A 23,040-nucleotide genomic window follows, 5' to 3' on the forward strand; every position below is an offset into this window, starting at 1 on the left:
CATTCACTACAGCAATGGGAGGGGTTCTTCCATCACAGTAGTTAATCCACCTCCCCAAGAGGCAGTAGCTGATCAATGGAAGAATTATTCTGTCAGACTAACACCTTCCACACCATGGGTTAGATCAGCTTAACTACATCATCCATGGGTGTGGATTTTTCAGTATAGACCAGCCCTAAGTTACTTTTAGTTGCAGCCTTTCATTTTACCTGCAGTACTGTTCAGAAGTTTACTTAATTATTAAAACAGTGGGTCTTATTTAACTTTGCAACTTTTGCCAATTTCATTCTCAATTTATTGCTAATTGAGAGATTTCAGATGTAATGAATTTGATTGATTAAAGTTCAACAGCTGTAAACAAAAATGGGTAACGTATCAGATGGGAGAAAAATAAGTGACTGGTGGCATTTCAGAATGGTAGAGCTGTATAGAATTACAGCTGAATTGCACAATAATTAATTGATTCAAGATACCTCCTGTTACATGATTATGTCCCACATGGTCTTGTCCATGTAACTTGCTCTCTCTCTCTTGTCACTTAATTTCAAGCAGTAGAGTTCAGGTGCACACATAAACTGACTCTAATGGGAAATTCTGGCTCCTTTTGTGTCTCAACTGCCACTTAAAGCAAAATGATGATATTCTTATTTATTCTTTGTATTATAGTAGCATCTACGGGCTCCTCCTGAGATTGAGCACGTAGTAAGAGACAATGTTTGCCCCAGAGCATTTGCAGTCTAAATAATTGTTTGGCTTAAGACAGTTTAATAGGAATACATTTTGTCTATAAAGCATTTAAAAATACTGCAGGCTTTCCTCCCCCAACAGCAGTGCAATATTCTATAGCAGTGGTCCAGAACTGGATAGCAGGAGGTTAAAGGGGTACAGGGCATTAGTGTACAATCCTGTGGTTATTCTGATTAGAGAGACATTTTATAGCTCCTTTAACAATCAAAAAAGTGTTTTCTTCTGAAAATGAGAGGTTTCTAAACCATTCTTCTTTGTTCTTTTGACCTGAGGGTTTTTTTAAGTTTACAATATCCCTCACTTTGCTTCCAGAAAGGGCACTTACAGAGTAGTCCCAGTGATGAGTAACAACTTCCTTGTTCACGTCTGAAAGTCCATAGTACCTGACAGGTCCCATTTAGTGATCTGACCCTTTGTTTTCCAGTGCTGTGTATATGAATGACATTATACAGATGGAGGCTTGTGTGCTGGAGGTGTACATCTAAATCATCACAATTATGATGGCCAAACTTCTCCGTGTTGTAAGAGCTTGCTCACAAGAACATACCCTTCTAATGCAGTGTGGTTCATGGAGTTCCAAAGCATGGTCCCCTGTTGCCTTTTTCTTCAGTGCCTAGGTGCAATCTGCAGATAACCTACTGGTCTGAGCATGCTGTGCTCTGTCATGATCCAAGCAGCAAGGCAGATGGAGTACTGCTTGTGTGGACCTGTCCTGTTCTCTGTCATGGCTGCAGCTTCATCTCATAGATGAGGGTAGCTTCATCTCAGACAAGCTGCACCCCTCAGGCTTCTTGCAAATGGCCAATGTGGCCCATGGCTGGATGAAGTTTGGGTGCCTGTAATTCATATAAACCTCAATGGGAATGACCTGGGTCTGCGAATGGGAGAACAGGCTCCTTTGTAAGATGGTACAAATGGTTGTGGTGTGTACTGTTTGTTTGGTAGGAAGCTGCTCTTTAGGGTTATTGCTGATAAGTAGGCTGCTGTTAGGTTTTTGTCTGATACTTTAGTTTTGGACTCATCTTTATCCTTTACCCAGTGCTGTCAATTTTCTCTCTCACAGGCTGCATGTTCCAGCTTGCCAGAGATGGTCAATGTCCTGTCAGAGAATGGTGCCAACCCAAGGTAAATTACTGCAAGCCTGGCTCAACTGCTGGGATTTCACGATTTACGGTTTTCTATTTGGAAGCCTCTTGGTTGGGGAGAGGTCTATTTTAACTAATGCTGTGATTGCGTGCAGATCTTAGTTAAAAATCTGGCAAAATGATACAATCAGCAGCTTTAATCAGTCTTTCTAGGAGCTGCATATTTGCCTGGCTCTGCACTCTTTAGCATCCTTGGGATTGTTCACAGCTTCTGGAAAATAATTCCAGGATTCCTTTTTGAGAAGATCCTTTGTTTTCATGGTGCACTCTGAACAGCATTAGTGTTATGTATGCCAGGACTGACAAAGAGCTCTTTGGTTATCGAGACCAAGTCCAGCCCCTGTGAAGAGAAGGATTTGCCTTTACACTATCCCTCCAAGCATTCTAATTTCCTTCTGAGTGCTTCACTTTAGTGGGAGCTAGGGACCTAAATCCCTATGAGGATCTGGAACCCATGTTTTAATGCACTGTGATGGATCTTCAAAAGAAGGATGGAGGATGTAATCTTTGTGAAAAATCCCCCTGACTAAAGTCCGTTTCCTAGAGGAGATACTGTTTAAATTAGCACATTCTGATTGGCATTTATCTCAATGTTTTTCAGATTCCGTAACCAGTTTGAGAACATATAAAATATTTGCCAGCACTAAACTGGGTTCACAAGCCATCGCCCAGTTAAGAAAGATTAACTATAATGAGACCGTTCTCAGATGGTGTAAGTTGGCATAGCTCCATCTAGGTCAAGTGGTTCAGCAAGACCTTTGGTGTAACTCAAAGTGTGCTTTGATTTCAGGGGAGTTATGATAAATTACACCAGCTGAGACCTGGCCCAGTGTTTCATTCAGGAATTATTTGGATTGAATTTGACATACATGCGTAGGTAAATATGGGCATATGGATGTGTGTGTATACAGATATATATTTGTGTGTGTTCACATGCGTAATATCACAAATACATATCCAGTATATGCATGGAGTAACTTTTATCTTTTGCTTTGTTGCAAAGGTTAGCTTGCATGGCCATAATATTGTAGAAGGTTTCTAATTAAGCAAAAGACTTGTGATAACCAGAGTCCCCCAAAATGAAGCAAACCAAAAAAAAAGCAAATGATCTAATGGTGGCATCAAAGAGGGTATGCACCCAACTGCCCCTTGCACTTGTTACCTCATTGCTCTTTGTTCCCTGCCTGTATTCACTAAGGAGAAGGGAAACACAGCTTTGGGTGCAGTTGGCATTCATTATTGTACGTCACTGCAATATAAATAATTTTTCCTTCTAAAGCTTTTAAAGAGGTAAAAAAAATCAAATTTCATAATAATCTGTGCACCTCCAGAAAGGCTTAGCAATTGCCATTCTAGCTGCGTATTATCAGCAGATTTGGAATTACTAATAATGGGGTCGGAGCCGTTTAATTGTGTGAATACCTATAAACGCAGTTACCCTCTGACTTCTTCATTTATGTATTCTAACATAAAAGGCTGTAGACAGAATATCATGGAAGAGAAGGCCAATGATCTTCTTGTCAGGAAAAACCATAATGACATGACATAGAAAGGAGACTCCTTCGAGAGGCAGAGGTAGCATTTTCAAATGTGACTGAGGAGCCTAAGGCCTATTTTCAAAAGTTATCTTAGGCACTTCGGGCCAGATTTTTAAAGGTTTTTAGGTGGCTAAAGATGCAGATAGATGTCTAGTGGTATTTGGGAGCTAGACACCTGGGTGTTTTTGAAAATTCCTACTTGCATTTTAGGTGCCTAAATACCTTTAAAAAGCAGACCCTTATTCAATGGGACTTAGGAGCCTAAGTCACTTAAGCATTTTTGGAAATGTTACACTAGTCCTTGCAATGTTCTCGAGCCACTAGATGTAATGAAGGTTATTGGTGGAACACTTTTTAATAGCAGTCTGTTGTTGCATCCATTTAACGTTGTTGCTCACTATTCGTGTTGTGCATCTTTTGCTTTCTGTTATCATCTCAGCCTGTATGGCCCCAGTGTTTGTTATGTGCCACAGAATCTTTTACAGGCTTTGTTTCAGCTTTATTGCAAAATCAATGACTCTAAGGCCTTTACTGATTGCCTCAGCTATAAATAAAACACAAATCTGCTGGGCTTCAGATCCCTTGTTTTTGCCATATTGATCTTGTCCTTTGTCTTAGTAATTGTGGCATTTTTCTTGTGAAATAAAACTCCAGTTGTGGTCACTAGAGGTTACACGCTGCTGTCTGTTGGGGCCCTTTGCTAATTGCTGATTTGCTAATTGACCGCCCATGACAAGGAGACAGTGGTGTTTTAATGTTTGGATGTTTATTAGCCCAATCTACTTGAACATATCTGTTAAATTTTCATTGTTTCACAGCCTGTCTTGAAGTTACACAAAAGGATCAACCAACACAAATCCTACTGTGTCTATACCAGAGGTTGGCAAGCTTTCAGAAGTGGTGTGCCGAGTCTTCACTTATTCACTGTAACTTAAGGTTTTGCATGCCGGTAATACATTTTAACGTTTTTAGAAGGTATCTCGCTATAAGTCTATATTATATAACTAAACTATTGTTGTATGAAAAGTAAACAAGGTTTCAAAATGTTTAAGAAGCTTAATTTAAAATTAAATTAAAATGCTGATCTTACGCCGCCGGCCCACTTAGCCCGCTGCCAGCCTGGGATTCCGTTCACCTAGTTCGGCAGCAGGCTGAGTGGGGCCTGCGGGACCCCGGCTGGCAAGGGGCAGGCAGCCGGGACCCCAGACCGGCTGTGGGCTGAGCAGGGCCAGTGGTCGGGACCCCAGACCAGAGGTGCAAGTGGGAATGTGTATGTGAGGGGGGTGTAGGAGCTCCCGTTTGGTGCTCAGGATGGGGGTGGGGATATGGGGGGGGTGCAGGAGTCAGGGCATTGGGTGTGGGGGGGCTGGGTATGTGTGGGGAGTGCAGGAGTCAGAACGGGAGCTGGAAGTGGGGGGGGTGCAGGAGTCAGGGTGTGGGATGGCTGGGTATTTGTGGGGGGAGCAGAAGTCAGGGCTGGGTTTGTGGGGGGGTGCCAGGGTCAGGGCAGAGGGATGGGTGTGTGTGAGGGGGTGCAGGGGTCAGGGCAGAGGGCTGTGGGGGGCTGCAGGGGTCAGGGCAATGGGCTGTGTGGGGGGGGGTTCAGGGGTCAGGGCAGAGGGATGGGTGTGTGGTGTGGGTTTCAGGGGTCAGGGCAGAGGGATGGGTCTGTGTGGGGGGTTCAGGGGTCAGGGCAGAGGGATGGGTCTTGGGGGGGGTTCAGGGGTCAGGGCAGAGAGCTGTGTGGGGGGATTCAGGAGTCAGGGCAGAGTGCTGGGTCTGTGGGGGGGTGGTCAGGGATCAGGGCAGAGGGCTGGGATGCTCGGCTTATGGGGGTGCTCCCAGTCCCCTGCCATGAGCGGCTCACCGCATGGGGCTGGAGGAGATATGCCTGATTCCACCCCTTTCTCTAGTGCCCTGTCCGTCCCCACCTCTTCTCTTTCTCCTCCCCGGAGCAGCAAGCACACGGCAGTTCCGCTCCACCTCCCTCTCCTCCTCCCCCTCGCAAGGGCAGTCAGCTGGAAGGAGAGGAGGAGGCGCAGGAAGGCAACATGCTGGGGGAAGAAGCGGGGGAGGGGTAGCTTGGCTGTCAGCAGGACCAGGCTTCTGCCTCCTGCCCCCACAGGAAGGAGCGGTGGGACTGGGACCCCAGCAGGCGGCAGGTAGCAGCGTGCCATTAAAAATCGGCTCACGTGCCGTCGGTTGCTGACCCCTGGTCTATACAGTAATGTGTATTGAAAATGTGCAGGGCTCTCTCCTGTTCTGCTCTTTTCAGTGAAATATCTATTTAAACGAAATGAAGTTTATGCTTTTCCTAATGGGATTACTACTGAAGAAGTGCTCTTTTGGGCTGTAATGCTGGTAGTTTATTTATTCCTTAGCCTAGTAAAAGGTCCCCCATTATCATGCTTTAGTACTTCCCCCGGATGTAAGGATCTAGGAATGGGGACTGTTCTCTCTGATGTTTACTCTCTAATATGGTTGCTTTCCTGCCATTGAAGGGAATGTGTTTTACTTTTTATCTAAGTTTGCAGTGACTGGGCAGGGAACAGTGAATATTGTTGGGAGCTCTAAGAAGAAATCTTTTATTACTTTCTGGTGTATATTTAGGGTGTTAGAAAATAGCCAGCCTCTTTGCTCCTCTTTCTGTCTGTGCCAAATGAAACTGAGACGAATGTGTGGAGCTGGCAGCTGCCATTCCTCCTTGCAGGAAGTGAAGCATCTGCACTGTTTACGATGGGGTCACCTTATTTCTGCATCCCTCCAAGGCTGATGAGATGCCTTTGGGGGCACCAAGCATAGCAGGAGAGGTTTCCTGCATCCCTGATGCGTTACGATTGCAGTACATCATTTTCAGCAGGCAGTCCCGGAACTAATTGGGGAAAGCACATGTGTTACAGGAAAATTTACTAGATAAGAGAAGAAGGCAGGTTGCTAAACACACCTCTCCTGGGTCCCTTTATGCCAGCCTACTAAACCAGGTTTTGCTTTACCCAGATGTTGTAACCTGTGAGTTGGTGGTGCTCCTGTGGTATGCAGCCTGGATGCTTTTGGCACACAAACGTAAGAACTGCTGTATTGGTTTAGACCAATGGCCCATTTAGCCCAGTATTCTGTATCCAACAGTGGCCAGTACCAGAGCTTCAGGGGGGATGTACAGAACAGGGCAATGCTGCAGAGATCCACCCCTGGCTTCAGGCTGTCAGGGTTGCCCTGAGCATGGGGTTGTATGTCCCTGCCCTTCCTGGCTAATAGTCATTGATGGATCTATCCTCCATGAATTTATCTAGTTCTTTCTTGAACCCAGCTGTATTTTTGGCCATCATGACATCCCATGGCAGTGTGTGTCACTGGTTAATTGTGCATTGTGTGAAAAAATACTTCCTCTTGTTTGTATATAATTTCATCAGGTGACACCTGTTTTTTACTTGTGGGAAAGGGTAAATAATAGTTCTCTATTCACTTTTTCCACACCATTCATGATTTTATAATATGCATTACACTGTAGGTAGTAAACCTCCAAGGCAGGGGCTGTGTGGCCAATACCGGGCCCAGCATAGAATGCAAATACTAATGTTGCACTCAGACTGGTTAGTGCCTGACCCTGCTCTTTGCAGACACTGGCAATTGATTGATAAACATCTGTCTGTTTGTTGTGCAAGCTCAGTCAGGCAATTCATGATCCAAAAGTAAATCAGTCGCCCCCACAAAATTGTGGGTATGCAAAGGGATCTCTGGTTAGAGCTCCATCTCAATTTTATACCTTAGCCTTGTCTGTTGTAAAGATGCAATCAGTGGGATCTAGCATTTGACAAGAGCCTCAATAGGACAGATATGCTATGCTGTATTAGAATGCCCCATTACTGCTATTCCACTTCATTCCTATAAGCCCCTAGCTCTGTGAAGGCTGGTTTTCAATTGCTCTCAGATAATCTTCATGCTCTCACCTGTTTGTTCATGAAGATGTAGATAATCGGGTTGTAAACTGTGGCTGTTTTGGAGAAGTATGAAGGCAGTGATGCTAGAGTTGGTTGGATGGGGATGTCGTTGTTTGTGGCAACCACCATGGCAAAGGTGGAATAGGGCAGCCAGCAGATAAGAAAGGCTATCACCATAGCAATCACCATTCGTGTCACCTCCCTCTCCGCTCGCTGAGTCGTCTCAGATTCTTTTTGTTGTGCTGCAACCTACAGGCAATGTAAGGGAAACAGCCTGCTATTTAATATGTCACTGCCTCATTCTATAGAAAATACTGATGTTCTATAAAATGGCCTAGGCTGAGGGAAAATTTGCCGGACAAATGGGCCTGGCACACTTGTTAGCCACTTTATCTTCCCTTCCTGTTCAGTTGCCTGTTTGTAGTGGTGAGATCAACCTATGTTGGCATCACCCAAACAGCCATGAAAAATTGCACTGAAAACCTGTGCCTGCAATGGTGTCAGCAGTGCATGTGACTGTTCAGTCTGAAATGTCTTTGTACTTACAGTTCGTAGTGTAATCAGCAGATTTGTGTAGGAGAAGAGGATCAGACTGAGAGGAATAATGAAACAGGTAATGAATAAAGTCAAGATGTAGCTGTTGTTGTTGCTGCCTCCGGTGTACCAGTTGGGACCACAGGAGGTTCTCAGACCTAGAACAATGAGATTTTAAACAATGCTAGGACAATCCTGAAGCATGAGCAGGGACTTCAGTGGGAAAGGCACAAAGAACAAATACCACCTACTGTTCTTGCTGAATTGTGCCTGTTTTCCTAAAGCAACTCTCCAAATTCCAGCCAAATCACACGAACAACACTGGCATCAGCCATGATGATTTCTGGCTGGCAGCGCCATCATTATTAATTTGCAAACAAACCACAAGTCAGAATAATAAAACTAAAGTAAACTTCTAAATAAACAAGTTTTTAATAGGCTTGTTCTGTGCTTTAGCCATTTTGCTGAGCTATTCTGTGTGCAGTGACTGTAGTCAGTGACAGTGCTCTGCTGCTCCTCTGTCCATCAGATGTTGTGTTAAGCATATGCATAATAAGAAAATAGATGTTCTGCAGATTATTGTAATGAGCAGCTAACTTTTAAAGAGTGATACGTGAGAGGAAACCCTGTAATTAATGAGAAGACAAGGAGTGTTAGCATTTGGAGAACAAAGACAGCCACGCAGTCAAATACAATGGTAAAATCATGGTCTCTCCTCAAATATGTCATACTTAAAAAAAAATTTCCATCAGTGACTGAAGAAAAAACTGTGCCCATCAGCTGTTGCTGAAGCTACAGACTTGAATGCTTTCTTTGAAGAATGAGACACTCATACCTTCTGGCACATAGCTGCTCCAGCCTAACATTGGTGGGGTTGTCCAGAGAAGTGACCAAATCCAGGTGAATGCACAGCCCATCACTGCATGTTTGCGGTGAAATCGGAAATCTCCCATGGGTTTGCAGATGACGATGTACCTTTCAAAGGCCAGGATTGCCAAGGACCAAAGCCCCACAATGCCTTAGAGAGATCACTAATGGTTAGGATGTGTGGAATATGATTTCAAATTGCTGTGCTATTAAATAATCTAGCAGCTTTCTGTGCTTAACTGCTAGATCTGAAGTGCCAGGTTTTCCTGAGCTATACTACTTTGTCCATGTAAGGACAGCTCCATAGAATGAGCTATATTCCAAGCAGCTGTCTTGCAGAGACAGAGAAATTCCAAGCAAGCAGGCAAAACCGGCAGGGAAAAAAGCTTTCACAATAGCATCCTTTTTTGATTAACATAAGAACAGCCGTACCGGGTCAGACCAAAGGTCCATCTAGCCCAGTATCTGTCTACCAACAGTGCCCAATGCCAGGTGCCCCAGAGGGAATGAACAGAACAAGTAATCATCACGAGATCCATCCCTTGTTGCCCATTGCCAGCTTCAGGCAAACTGAGACTAGGGACACCATCCCTGCCCATCTTGGCTAACAGCCACTGATGGACCTATCCTACATGAATTTATCTAGTTTAACTAGATTATTATTCTTATTTATTTTATGATTGCATCCAGGAGCCCCAGCATTTCTTGTTTATTTAACTGTCTATTAATGAATCTGGGGCTGTCAGAAAGGATACCCTGTATTTCCTAGGACAGGGGTCTGCAACCTACAGCATGTGTGCCAAAGGTGGGATGCGACTCTGAGCCGATTTTTGATGACATGCTCAGCCTGCTGCCGCTCTGGGGTTCCTGCTGCTGGCCCCTTGCCAGCCGGAGTCCCGCTGCTGGTCCTGCTCAGCACCTGCTGCTGGCTTGGATGAAGGAACCCCAGGCTGGCAGTGGGCTGAGACGCTGGCTGGCAGGAGCTGGCGGCCGGATCCCCAGAGCGGTGGCGGGCTGAGACGCTCAGTTGCTGCTCTGGGGTTCCCGCTGCTGGTCCCTTGCCAGCTGGGGTCCCCGCTGCAGCCCCACTCAGCTTGCTTCCAGTTGGAGTTCCAGTGCAGGCCTCCTGCCAGACAAGGTCCAGGCTGCCAGCCCTGCTCAGCCCTACCAGCTGCCTGCTCCACTCACCTCCGCTGCCAATCTGGGGTTCCAGCCGCTGACCTCCTGCCAGCCAGTTCAACAAATGATCACTCAGAAGCTTGTGTGCAGCTTAAGGTATCCAAATACATGCCAGACATTGGAAAACTCAGCAAGGAAAAGCAAAGGCAAGGATCACAGTAAACTGATAAGATCTATATTTTAATTTAATTTTAAATAAATCTTCTGAAATATTTTGAAAACCTTGTTTACTTTATGTATAACAGTAGTTTGGTTATATAATATATAGACTTATAGAGAGACCTTCTAAAAATGTTAAAATGTATTACTGGCACACAAAGCCTTAAATTAGAGTGTATAAATGAAGACTCGGCACAACACTTCTGAAAGGTTGTCAATCCCTTTTCTAAGGCAGTTTTCACATTTCTCAATGGAGTTTAGCTAAGGTGCCTCAACAGATATCAATACCACGTATGGCATTGGTCACTGTCATAGACAAGATACTGGGCTGGATGGACATTTGGTCTGACCCAGTATGACCATTCTTATGTTCTTATGCATGGTACTCTGTTTGCTTTGCCAGCTGCAGGAGTGTCTGAAATGCAGTTTCTCCACTGGAATGTTTCCACCATGACACTGGAATTTGTGCATCATGTTCCTTATTCTCATAGAAATATTTTTTACAATTGATATAAAAGATCTGCAGAGTGGAATGACATCAGGGCAAATGCCACGCACCCCGTTTCAGTGCCCCTGGCCCACACAGAGACACCTCTGCTGGCCACTAATTATTCACAACAAAATGTACGAGAGCTTGTTTCTTCATTTTTGTACCAATACCAACACCAAAAACCTGACCGTTCTGCCTTGTTAGCCCATGAACATCCAACCTAGCAGCTTGGGCAGCAGTAAGTGATACAATCACAACATATGGCATTGTGATAAATTACATATGATATAAAAATGTTCTATTTCTTCCTTTCCTGTTTTAAGCACATCCCAAGACCAGACCTGAGGATCTGCTCAGCCACTGTGTTCTGAACTCCCCTGGTGAGTAAGCACGTACTCTCTCATTCCATGCCTGTGAGCATATGGAAAATAACAAATTCAGCATCCTGAGTAATGCCGTCTTTGTTCTATGGTTTGAGAAGAGGCAAGGAGACATTTGATGACCAAGGACAGCTAATGAGTCATACTTGTTACTATAGTCTTTAGTCTTAGACCAGCTTTAGATCAAGTACAGTTGCACTAGCAGAAGACAGAGAAAGAGCCTACCCAGCTGATTTCTGTAAACATCCTTACCTGTTAAAGAGACCATGAAGCCTTCAAATTTGCACACCCTTTTGCCGAGCACAAAGAAGCCATTGATATTATTTGAGAAACTGATAGTGCTTCCAAAGAAAGTCACTAGCAGATCAGCCACAGCCAGATTCACCAGGATGTAGTTCAGTGGGGATCTGAGTTTCTTGTACCTGATGGAAACCACAATGACCAAACCATTCACAAACGAGGCAGAAAACACTACAATGCCCATGAGCACAGCCACCGATGTGTAGATGCTTCTGGGAGCCAGGTGAGGCCACTGTGGACCATCAAAGGCGCTGGGAGTTCCATGTTGCACAGGAGCCTGAGAAGTGTTTGAAACCTGCATTTCTCTTCAAGGGAATGAAAAACATACACCTGCAAAGACAGGTGATGTATCTGAAAGGGCAGCGGACCATCTTTATAAAGCCAGGGGCTTAGGGACCCCAAAGAGGATCTGTAGATTAAAAAGGCTTAAGGTGTTTTAATACAGAGTTTTTATAATCAGCTCTTTACTCATAAGGGGATAGAGAATCACTCACAATCTGACGGGTGAAAGCAACATCATTTAAATGAGTAGATTTTGATTGTGCGTTTTCTAGTAATGTAGTTAAATGGCTGTAGACACATTTTTATAAATACAGCCTTTTTAGAGTCTAATCCCCACCAATGTTGTATTTGAGTTTCCTGAAATATAAATTATCACAAGTGCTTGTGTGCGCATGGTGGTTATTGTATTTAACTTGCATTTCAATCAGTGGGCTTTGAAATACATGAATTCTGGTAATATTATTATTGATTAGCCTGTATTGACACTAGCACCCGAGGTCGGGCCCCATGGAGCTGGGTGCAATACAGACGTATCACAAAGAGAAGACCAGCCCCAAAGAGTCTAATCAGCGTATAAAACTATAGACAACAGGTGGATAAAACAACAGTTGTGGGGAAGCACTAGGAAACAGTGAGCGTATACCAATTAGCATTAAGGGTCCTTCTAGGAGTGTAGGGAGCAGAATAGTCCTAGATGTTGTAAGTCTGTGAATAAATACGCTTGGTCTCTAATGAGAGAGACAGTGGAGCTTAAAATGCTTGCCAGGAAATATGGTCTTGCTGACTGTGTACCAGTGGGGTTAGGTTAGGTTGGCTCACCCGCGTGACTCTGCACAGAACACACAGTCATCAGAAGGTCAGAGTTTCCTAAACGAGAGCACATCATCTTTCAGTATATTGACCTGCAATGGGCCCAAATGAGATTCTGTGGTTTTGACTCAGAGAGGTGCTCTGGCATGCCTGTACTGCAGCAGGGTAATTGTGAGTGCAAAGGGAAAATCATGTTCTCCATTTCCTACCACTTGCCACCCCTGTCCTAAAATCAGAGGCCGTGACTGCAGTTGGCTCATTTGGGTATTGATGCCAGGAAGCCCCAAAAATGTGCTAACACTGGGGTGAATTCTTTAAAGGGCTCTTCTCTGGCTGAAAGGTCAGGCACAGAGAGCAGTTTATGTCCTCATAAGAATGGCCAAAATTGTAAACTAGGGAAGGGCTGGCTTCATAGATTGGTAATGAACTAGCTGGGCACCCAAGGCTGTTCCATATAGTGTGTGCCATTGCTTACGTAGACTCCTTTTCTGTTTTTTATAGGGTTTTTGAGAACAGCGCATGCTGAGGGGTTTGCAGCTAAATCAAACAACCTTGGTATGTTTTGGATTGGAGTGGACCTAACCTAGTGAGATGAGTGTTAATAAGAGGCATGTGTGAGAGAGTCCAGCCTGAGAGAGAGACCAAAGCAGGCCTGCTCATGCTCATAGACTGAGGTGAGTAGGGACCATCATGATTAGCTAGACCGCCTGTACATTGCAGGCCTCAGAACCTCACCCATGCACAACTGTAATAGACATCTAACCTCTGTCTGAGTTACTTTGGTCCTCAAGTGCTTGCCGGAAATACAAGCTTGCTGACTGTGTATTTGTCTTGTAATACCAGTGGAGATATAAGATTGCGAGCGATAAATGCGGTTGGTTAAAGCAGGCTAACTCAGTTTTGCTATTCAAGATGCTGCAGGTAGTGAAACACACACAAACCCTTTCATACTTGGTCTCGGTGTACCCAGTGCTCAGATTGGTGCCTAGTTATGTTTCTAAATGGCCACTAGCCCTCTGTTTGCAAATATAGATGTCTAACTTTACTTTTAGATGTTTCCCTGAGGCTCATCACTGTAGTGTTTGTCCATCTCACAACTGTTAATGATCTTAGCCTCCCAGCATTCCTGTGAAGAAAGGAACAGTTGTCTCCATTTTACAGTGGGGGGGGGGGGTGTAACTGAGACACTGTGCTTAAGTGATGTGGCCAAGATCACACAGGAATGATTGTGCCGGAACCAGGCATCCAATCCACCTCTGCTGCATCTCAGTCCAGTGCCTCAATTAGACCATCTTCGCCTTTGTAGCTCAATGTACAGCTTCCTTTGAAGCCCTTCATTTTTTTCCTGACTGTATATTAACAAACAGCAAGGAAAGAACAGAGCAGCGGGCCCAATTCTGTATCCAAAGCTACCAAATGATGTAAATGGGAATTTTAGGTGGGTAAGGTTGCAGCAGGATTGGCCTTCAATGTTTTTAATAGAAGACACAGGTTAGAACTGAATTGAAAATAATATATATGAAATGCCTTACCTAGACTGACTGTACTACAAATCTAGGCAGCTGTTCTAATGATCTGATTAAAGTGAGATTTATTGTCTAAACCTGCTGGGGAGGAAAGGTGGCAGAGAGCAGAATACAAACTAAATGCAGTTTGGCAGTGCTAGTTGGTAGATTTAGGGGGAGGTTTTCAAAGTGCCTAAGGAGCAATGTCTTCACTGACTTTGAATGGGATTTGTGCACCTAAGTCCCTTAGGTGCTATTGAAAACATCCTCCTTAGCGTTGGTTACTGTACGGTGAAAATATCAATGTGCATGTGAAAAGATATCTGCAGCATTAATGCTCCCAGCCCTCCTATGCCGGATTGTTCAGTGCTATTACTGCTTGTCTAGTACAGTTTTAAACATTTCAGGTGATGGGGCTTCTCCCATTTGCCCTTGGAGAGTATTGGGCAGTCAATGAGATCTTGATGTTAGGGTGTTTTTTCTGATATTGAGTCTAAATGTTCTGTTCCTTATCTTTGTCCGCTTGTAGTGATACCTCTCTGGACTGCAAACCAGTCGTTGCATGGAGTCACAGCAATGCTCTTAATCTTTTGGGACAAACTTTCAAACCCTGTTTTTGAAATCACCCCCCCCCCCCCCCCCGACACACTTGGTGCATCTTCTGACTTTCTTCTGCAAACAGTCTTGAAAAATCCATGTCTGGGTGTTGTGCCTGCAAATTGTTTAGTGCCAGAGGCTGGTTTGACCTGGCTCTTCTATAGTGCGTGTTATCCTCTGATCTCAAAAGGTGGTCAGTATCATTATCCCTACTTTACAGATAGGGATCCTCAGGCACAGATAGGGGAACTGACTTTTTCAGTATCAGCTTGTAGGCCGGTAGCAGAGACAGAAATAGAACCTATGGCCCTTGATTCCCATTCCAGTGCTTTATCCACTAGGCAACAGCGTCTCTACTGCATTAGCTATAATGGAAGGTAGGTAGCATCTATTTCTTGAGTCTCTGTATGTTCACAAATCAACCTATTTTACATACTGGAAAGGTCAGCTCCTGACTGCCTTACACACTCAAATTCTCTGGTGGGGTTGAGTAGGCAGGGAGTGCAGTACCGTGTACTTAGATTGTTTTATTTTTGGGACGGGGACCATCTTTTTGTTCTGTGTTGGTATAGTGCTTAGCACTGTGGGGTCCAGGACTGGGGCTCCTATGTGCTACCACAATATAATTTATTAATTAAGCATTTTAAAACACAGTACAATGTTCTGTATGCCTGGGAGCCAGATCCCCAGCAGGTGTAAATAGGTACAGTACAACTAGCTTGAGTGCAGCTACTTTGATTTACACCAGCTGAGGATCTGGCAGATGACGTGATCGTGCGATGGAATTAATTATAATCTGATATTTTAAGGGGATATGATATGAAATTTATATTTAATATGTAGCATCTTATTCACCAGCATTGAGGGTATGACACTATATTTTCAGTGGCTCTGATGTACAGCATGTATTGCTGGTCCTGGGCAGTTATGTTCTGTACTGAAAATATTAATTCTCCTGTGTGAATGAGCAAATACGAAAAAGGAATAGGTTTGGGAACTTTGGTATTTGAGAGCATTGCCCAAAAGGCACTGTAGGAGGGGAGATCTTGATTTGAATAGTATATCCCAAAGCCAATGCATAAGCAGCCTTTATTTTTATTTTGTTAAAAAGACAAGTCAAACCTAGTACATTAAATACAATACATGCTCTTCCCTGCTTCATAAATTCAGTCCAAAAATAATATTTAACCTTTGATGTTACACCAAATATTGATACAAACACAGAGGATTGCAATAAAAACACCAGCCAACCAGTTTTACTATGCAAGTCAAGACCTACGCATATCCTCTATTCCCAGGAGGAACATGGAGGTCACAGAGAATAAGGGCGCAGGAGTATTAAACACAAGTAAGAAAATTACAAAAACAACCTTCTCCTGGTGTATGTGGTAAATCTGTCCCAGGGTACTAGCTGGGGAACTCTAGTACATGAAGCTGTCCTTAGACCAAGACAGGCTTTGGATTAAAAGCTGAAAGGCAGACACTTTGGGTGGGGCGGATGGGAGGGGAAACAAGGTTTGGAGCACTATTAATGCCTATTCAGTCTGTCAGTGTTTAAAACATACTTACTGCAAAATCCAGTAAATATCTGCATTATGGAGCTGACTGTTGAATAGCTGAGAATCTGCTGTGGCTGGCTGGCTAATCACTACTAACTGTTAGAAACTGCAATGCATTTGGGGCAGCTGTGTAAACGTAGACACTGACTTTTTTGTTGTCATTTAGCTCGTTTTAAGCAATTATCAAGAAAAACCTAATGCTCAGTTATTTCTTTGTCTCTAGAGTATATGAATACAGGAAGCAGTTAACAGTGCTGTGCAGCGCCACAAACTTCTGATTTGCAACTGGAGCTGTTTTTTGTAAGAACACGATCATGCACTTTGCAACAAACGAGGACAGCTAGCCAAGATGAATTAAGTAAGTGTCCAACTCTAATATACATTTAGTTGCATATCCTGTATTAGGCTAGGCAGCTGATAAGTTGGTCCCACCGACACTGATGGGAAAACATATGCAGTTTGGTATTCAGTAACAAAGGAGGACTCATGAGAAGGGACTCTTGGGAATATGCAGTAGGAGGTTTGAAATCGGAATAAAAAAAGGCTAGTATTGTTAAAGAGCCAGTGCTCCCTAAGCTAGATGCCACCCTTTAAATAGGCTCTTCACCTCTGGTACCAATTGAACTACTCAGGGTCTTGAACTCTGAATATAAACTCTTGGCAAATAAAGTTAAATCTTCCAAATCTACATAACTCAGCTCAAAGTGGAATTCCACAGGTAGCTGTAATCTCATCTTTTGTATAAAATGACTTCAGAAATATTCCCTCGTTCATTTATGTAGCTTTTATTTGAACAAGAAATTCACAAATGTGTCACTGCATTCCTTGACACATATTGGAAATATTATTTATCAACCATCTTAAGAGCCACAGAGTATGTTGTACCATTTGGTTAAAAAAAAACAACCACCTGTGCACTGAAGCACTCTCAGAGCAGCCATATTCCTTTTAAAATGCCTCCCTGGTAATGTTACCAAATAACTCCTTTTAGTGACACTAGTGGAAACCTCTGAACCCTACTCTGGGTTTTTTCACCACAATTGAAGTGCTTTAATTTTTCAAAGTGATGTACAAACCTCACAATGCTCCAGTGAGGTAGATAAATATCCCCATTTTACAGATGGGAAAGCAGAGGCAGAGCAGCTAAGTGACTTAGCCCAAGGCCATACAGCGAGCCACTGGCAGAGCTTAGATTAAAATGCAGATGTTCCTGTCTCCAACTCCAAAAATTAATCCACTGGCTAGTTCTACTCTTGGTTTTAATTTTGCACCTTTGATTTTCCACAATAGGAAATGCCTCTTCGTTGCTTAGTTCATCTACTCCCTGCTGCTTATCCCCCAGGTGGATTCATAACTCTTTTTGAACCCAGCAGGTACTTGTAATGTCACAGAGACTATGAGTTTCTGTCGGGATCAGTATGTTTTGTAAAACAATCCTGAGGAAGCAAAACAATAGGCATTTTTTAGTGATGCACTTGTAACATTCCAGCATTGTCCCATTACAAATTGGAAGCCAGATCCTGCTCTTCACTCACCTGACAAGCAGGATTTGGCCCTTGGTTTTACAACTGGCAAAAGAAACATTTTTTTCTAGGTAGAATCAGCTGCCGCTGAGCAATTTTTGCCCCTGAAGTGCTCTGAAAAGTTAAGACCATAAAAAAAGTGCATAAAATCCTAAGTGATTCGTCTCGTGCCTGTGAAAATTGACACACCCTCAAAGGAGGTGAAAGTCTGTGTCATGTTCGTTGTCATTCCAGCATCTGAGTTTGAATGCGGCATAGTGGACTGAGCACGCGATTACTGTACAAATAGGGGGAGACTCAGAAGCTGAACCTTTACAATTCACCTTTTTTTTCCTTTTTATTTTGGGTTCTATTTATAAATATTAACAAATCCAACAATAAGTACACATAGATAATACTGAGATACAAAATTCTTGTAGGATGCAGTTAAGGACAATAACTGCAGCCTTCACGTTGTAGCAAAACATTGGTATCAAACATTTAACAAGTTCTTGCATGACAACAACCATCTTGCATGCAATTTATATATACAGCCCAGTTAAAAAAGACAAATACAAAATGAAAAAATGCACACGTTATGTCCCACTCCACATTAGGCATAAACTAGTGTTATGGCAAAATATATGCTTAAAAAACAGTACTTTTAAAATAACTTTGACAAAAAGGGAGTCTCCCTATTATTCCTGGCCATTCTAAGAGCCTCCTTATCAGAGCCCTTGGACACATGCCTCTCCCATGGACTCCAGTAAGAGCTGTGGGGGCTCAGCACTTCTGAAATCAAGCCCTAACTATCCTGCTATATTTTAAAGTGCTGGAAAAGTATCGTACATGGGCAAGAGAGAATTGGTGAGATCATCTAACTTGACACACTGTTGGCATTCAAATAAAATTCATGCATATCTGCGTAATTCACTACAAATATTACATTGTTAAAAAGACCCTAGAAGGTTTTCCCATATCTAACAAGGTGTACTATTATTATAACTTTGAAAAATAAATGTAGGTCTAAAGAGATCTGATTGATCCCAAAAATACATGTTTATGAACTACTACGTAGTAAAGACTTGATGTAACTAGGGACCTTTTCAATAATGCATGGATTAAAGGCATCCATAAATTCTGCCAACATGCAGCATTTTGCCGTTAGTTTAGCTCATTTGTGACTTCTTGTGTTTGCAGAAAAACTTGTGAACTGTCTTGGACATGGTTAGGAAAATAGAACAATGTGATTAATGAAAGAAAGAGAAGAAACTTTGATCCAGTGTATGGTGTGACTGGCAGAGTAGAGCAGTTTGGTTTGGGAGCTATGTGTTTGGTAGAGGAGGAGATTCTAGAACCAGATTTTTATTCAATTGGCTCCCTCTCAGTAACGCAGACTTGCTGCTGTCCCTTGCACATTCCACCAGGGATTGTCTGTTCTCCCACAAACCTACCAATGATGTCAGTGGGGCAAAAATCAGGGCCTAAGTCTTTGGACAGTGAGTGAAGCCAGCCCGATGCAAAGAACAGATTTGTAGAGAGGAATGTCTAATTGGCCTACCTGGGGAGTTAGGAGTTAGTTACATACACTGTTAAGAAGGCTGAATAAAGGAAGAGACAAAGCCAAATTCTCTGTCCCTTACACGAGTGTAATGCCCACTGGAGTCCATGAAGGTTGTTATGCATGTAACCAAAGGCAGAATTTGACCCATGGCACTTACTGTAGCATCAAGTCTGCCGCCTCTTGCCCTTCTAGCTAGTGGCAACTCTTCAGGGGTTCTGTTCATTCTCACTAACCAGAATGAAGTGTCTGCACTAACAGTAAAATCTGAAGGTAAGTTTCAGTGAAAAAAAGTCCTGTTCAAACTAGCTGTGTAATTGACAGGAAGAAAGGCAGTTTCATGGTTTCCTAAAAATAGCAGCTGCATGGAAGTACTAGTGTGAAGTCCCACTGTCTGTAATAGAGTAAGTGCTGGAATGGAATTGTCTGTTGATTTTCTGATCTTTCTTAAATATCAAAACTTCTTTTAGCAAATGTGAAGCCTTGTATTATTCCTAGTGAGGCTGCAAGTGCCTACTGTTCCCTGGTGGACTTGTATAAGGAAGCTATTGCCTTATATAGCTGCACAGCCCTTTTAGCATACTGGTACACTTCATCGGACAGAACAAGCAGTACATTTCTGAAAGAAAAGCAAACAGTCCTTATAGATTATTGGAGAAGATGATCATTCCAAAAGGTGGTGTTTAAGGGCATAAAGACTGTGCAAGCCCAAACCACAGAAATTGACAACCAGAAATGTGGCACACAGTCCCCTTAGTAAAATAGTTCCATGTTTAATAATGCTTTTTGCTCATAGTAGCTACACAAACAAAAAGTGATCCATTCATTTTGCAAGGCAGCAAGAAGATAATTCAGTATATCAAAGAAGTCACAATTCTAGTGCATGCAGGCCTGTTTTTTCTCAATTGACTGTGTGTGTGTGTGTGTGTGTGTTGTTTTCTCTCAATTGACTGTGTGGGTGTGTTGGAGAGAGGGAGTGCTCAGAGAAACCTAGGAGAAAACCCGAGGGGATCACACCCACTGAACAGAGAAAATCAATTGTGTCTTGTTTAGTGGTATTTCCCTGCAGCCTGACCATCAGTTGGAATTTACCAAGCCACTCTTTCTTGCTGACTTAGTATCCCTTTTAATGTAGTAAGTAAACTAGAAGTCCAAAGGCATGAACTGTTCCTGGTTCTGGTTGTGAGAGAGAGCTGGGCTGTCTTCGGGGCCCCGGGCTGGTCTTTAGGGTCAATCGCTGAGGATAGCCCCTGGCAGCTCGTTCGTTAGCGTGTGCCAGCGCTCTATTTTCTTGTCCTTGTTTTTCAGGCAATCAAACCAGTGCTTCAGCCGCTCACCTTTGGCGTTAATTCCTAACACTACTCCACCTTAGCACACAGAGAGAGAGAGAGAGAGAGAGAGAGTCAGTCAGTTCATTCCACAGAGGTAAGCCAAGCTGTGCCAGTAAAGGCAGACAGAGAAGTCTGTAAAAGCAGCAAAGAGTCCTATGGTACTTTATGGACTACAGACGTATTGGAGCATGAGTTTTCGTGGGTGAATACCCAATTCGTCGGATGCATGCAGAGAAGTCTGTTACTGACACTCGTTCAGCTATCCAGCGAGATGTATGCAATGTGACATTGCAAAGTTTTCCATGGTCCTTGGTAGCTATTGGAAACAGCTGTTTAGAGGGGCAAGCGACAAGGGAGTCCTCACTCTCACATACAGGTACATTTTCTTCCTTTTAGCATGGGTGGGTGGCGGCTACTAATGAGCACGATCACTGGGTAGGTAAAAGCTTCCTGGCTATTTTATCCCAGCCCCACTCACTTAGAGCTGGGCGTGGAGGAAGGAGTACATCTTTCAAGCACTGCTAACAGGTGTGGCTCTGTCTCATGCTGCCTTTATGGTGCTGCCCCCCTCCTCTTGAGTTTAATACTTTTGACAATGTGAAATTACAAGTGATTTGTTTGTCTAATTTGTTGCCATCTTGATTTAACAGGTCCCTTAGTGTGTGGGGAGGGGTTGGGCTAGGATCTGGCCAAGAAAAGGAAAGTCAGTTAAATCACATGCCAAAGTATTCTATTCTCAGAGCAGCAAACATGGAAGCTGGAACAGCCTATCCCTTTTTAAGGATGGCCCAGAGTGGGAATGCAAATGCCCCTCTGATTCCAAAGGCATAAGGAGGTAATGAACTCTCATTGGCCATAAATCATTACGGCCACAAATAAAATGACCACTAAATACTTCAAAGGTGGTTTGAAGCTTTTGCATTCGACAAAGACATATTAAGCCTCCACTTTCACTCGTCTCTGGCTTTCAGAAGAAAGGGCTTTGAAAATCAAGGTGGAGTGGAGACGGGCTTTTCCTACAGGAGAGTGGGAAGCCAGAGCTGACTGTAAGGGCTTGTCTACCTGAATGCTTAGTGTGTGGGAATTACACCTGCCTGCCACACAAATTCACTGGGGCACTTTAATCTAGTCCCATTTCAAAGCAAGGTAGCAAAGTGCACAACAGAATTTGTGTGTGTGGCAGCAGGGTCCATGTGGGCAGGCTAGTGTGTGCTAGATTTCTACCTCCGCTTGCCGCAAGCTAAGTGGTCATATAGACAAGCCCTTAGTTGATTAATGTGAAAGGGCACATGCCCACAGCAGCTTTAAACTTACTTCAAGTGTATCTTGCTTACCAATAAAATCATTTGATTTTCCAATATCATAATCCCACACAGTGACTTCTAAGGTCTTCTTTGCCAGGTCACCATGCTTTATTTCATAACAAAATTCCTGTTGGGGAGAAAAACTGAATTCAGGAGGCAGCATGTCATCCCTAAAACTCTAGCTATGCTAGCACAGTGCAGTGTGGTTTTATAGAGCATCCTCAGTGCAAGGATCACAATGTTTCACAGAAAATGCTTGTAAGCTACAGCAACAAGGAAGGTTTGAAGGTGCTATTCAATAGGCCTGACTGAGTGGCTTGCAGAGCATGTCAGCTGGGTGGAACAAAGGAGCAGTTGGCTCTGAGGAGCTAGTGCATAAAGAATTGGATCTATTTACTGGGATCACTGCATATGCCCCTTGGTGTCATTTGTTTTCTGGGCCAGGGAAATTCTCATTTAACAATGACGAAACATATGCAAAGGGAGGTGAATCATGAGCTAATGCTTATGCTCTGTGTAGCAGGTGATTGAGGAGAGGGCGCTAATTGTATATGACTGACACCCTTTTCAGATGGTCCTACCACGGAGAGACCTAGCAAGTGGTGCAAGCAAGGTTTCTTTTTCGCCTGTATTAACAGAAGTAGGTGAATGAGGAAGGATTTCCCAGTAGTTAGTGCACAAGCCTGGCACTTGGGAGACTGGAGCTCAATTCCCTGCTCTACTGTTGCCTTCCTGCATGATCGTGGACAAGTCCCTCAAGCCCTGACCTGCTGTTAGACACCTAAATAACACTGAGGCTCTGGGCCTGTTTCCAGGATGTAAAATGAAGATTGGTAGCACTTCTCTACCTCACAGAAGTGAGGAGGATCAATCCCTTAAATATGGTCAGGTGTTTGGATGTGATGGAGGTGGGGGCCATAGAAGTACCAAAGCAGATAAAGCAAAAGCTGTGCATCTGGCTGTACTAGCATGAGCCAGGCTAGATAACCACCGAGCTCATGTGAAAAATACAACTGCACAAACCAGACTGGTGTCTACTTCCATAACTGCGATGGGGATAAGGTGCCTCTACACTGCTTGGCGGGGGGCAGGATGCAAGGATCCCAGCCAGGAGTGCTAGAGGAAGGGTGTTTATTCACTGCTCAGATTGCAATAGAAGTATTTAGAAAGGCAAGCAGAGACAGAATATGATTGGATGTCCCGCAGCCGGGAAAACTGATGCAATTTATAGGCCTATCATCTTGATGTATGAGGCGCTCATCAAAGAGAGCGGCATTTTAGCAGCTATCAAATACAGTGTGGTGCAAAAGTA

The 23,040-nt window shown here is 43.6% G+C and overlaps 2 protein-coding genes and 1 long non-coding RNA gene across 6 annotated transcripts in view; 1 reads left to right on the plus strand and 2 right to left on the minus strand.

Moving 5' to 3' along the window:
- Positions 1-674: 674 nt before the first annotated feature.
- LOC127037317 (uncharacterized) lies at positions 675-23,038 on the plus strand. 4 transcript variants are annotated; one of them, XR_007770330.1, is made up of 6 exons: positions 7,915-7,981; positions 8,655-8,802; positions 10,921-10,977; positions 12,871-12,924; positions 16,254-16,388; positions 20,402-20,461. It is a non-coding gene; the product is annotated as an uncharacterized LOC127037317 (long non-coding RNA). The 4 variants fall into 4 exon arrangements; XR_007770332.1 differs by lacking the exon at positions 7,915-7,981 and adding an exon at positions 22,300-23,038 and having other exon boundaries at positions 8,144-8,802; positions 20,402-20,800; XR_007770333.1 differs by lacking the exon at positions 7,915-7,981 and adding an exon at positions 22,300-23,038 and having other exon boundaries at positions 8,144-8,802; positions 20,402-20,518.
- Positions 5,231-11,578, minus strand: LOC127037302 (pinopsin-like). Its single transcript, XM_050928834.1, has 5 exons — positions 11,230-11,578; positions 8,738-8,920; positions 7,915-8,060; positions 7,378-7,617; positions 5,231-6,302 (listed from the first exon to the last, which is right to left on the minus strand). Exons 1-5 carry the CDS (start codon positions 11,576-11,578, stop codon positions 6,162-6,164), a joined length of 1,059 nt encoding a protein of 352 aa, XP_050784791.1. The 3' UTR covers positions 5,231-6,161.
- DOC2B (double C2 domain beta) overlaps positions 16,568-23,040 on the minus strand; it is a 133,682-nt gene continuing 127,209 nt past the window's right edge. Inside the window, exons 8-9 of the mRNA XM_050928825.1 lie at positions 21,759-21,855; positions 16,568-20,460 (exon numbers count right to left, since the gene is read on the minus strand). Of these exons, the coding sequence (XP_050784782.1) occupies positions 20,324-20,460; positions 21,759-21,855 (234 nt within the window). The 3' untranslated portion in view covers positions 16,568-20,323. The remainder of the gene's footprint in view (positions 20,461-21,758; positions 21,856-23,040) is intronic.

Source organism: Gopherus flavomarginatus, chromosome 19 (assembly GCF_025201925.1).
Source record: "Gopherus flavomarginatus isolate rGopFla2 chromosome 19, rGopFla2.mat.asm, whole genome shotgun sequence".
In the NCBI taxonomy this organism is placed as follows: Eukaryota; Metazoa; Chordata; order Testudines; family Testudinidae; genus Gopherus; species Gopherus flavomarginatus.

Excerpts from the sequence above, each read along its gene's own strand:
- LOC127037302 (XM_050928834.1), bottom strand. The coding sequence starts at position 11,578 with ATGCAGGTTTCAAACACTTCTCAGGCTCCTGTGCAACATGGAACTCCC. Across the intron at positions 8,061-8,737 it reads GAGCAGCTATGTGCCAGAAG|GTCTGAGAACCTCCTGTGGT; the intron begins GTATGAGTGTCT and ends TCATTGTTCTAG. Across the intron at positions 6,303-7,377 it reads ACATCTTCATGAACAAACAG|TTCCGGGACTGCCTGCTGAA; the intron begins GTGAGAGCATGA and ends TTCCCCAATTAG.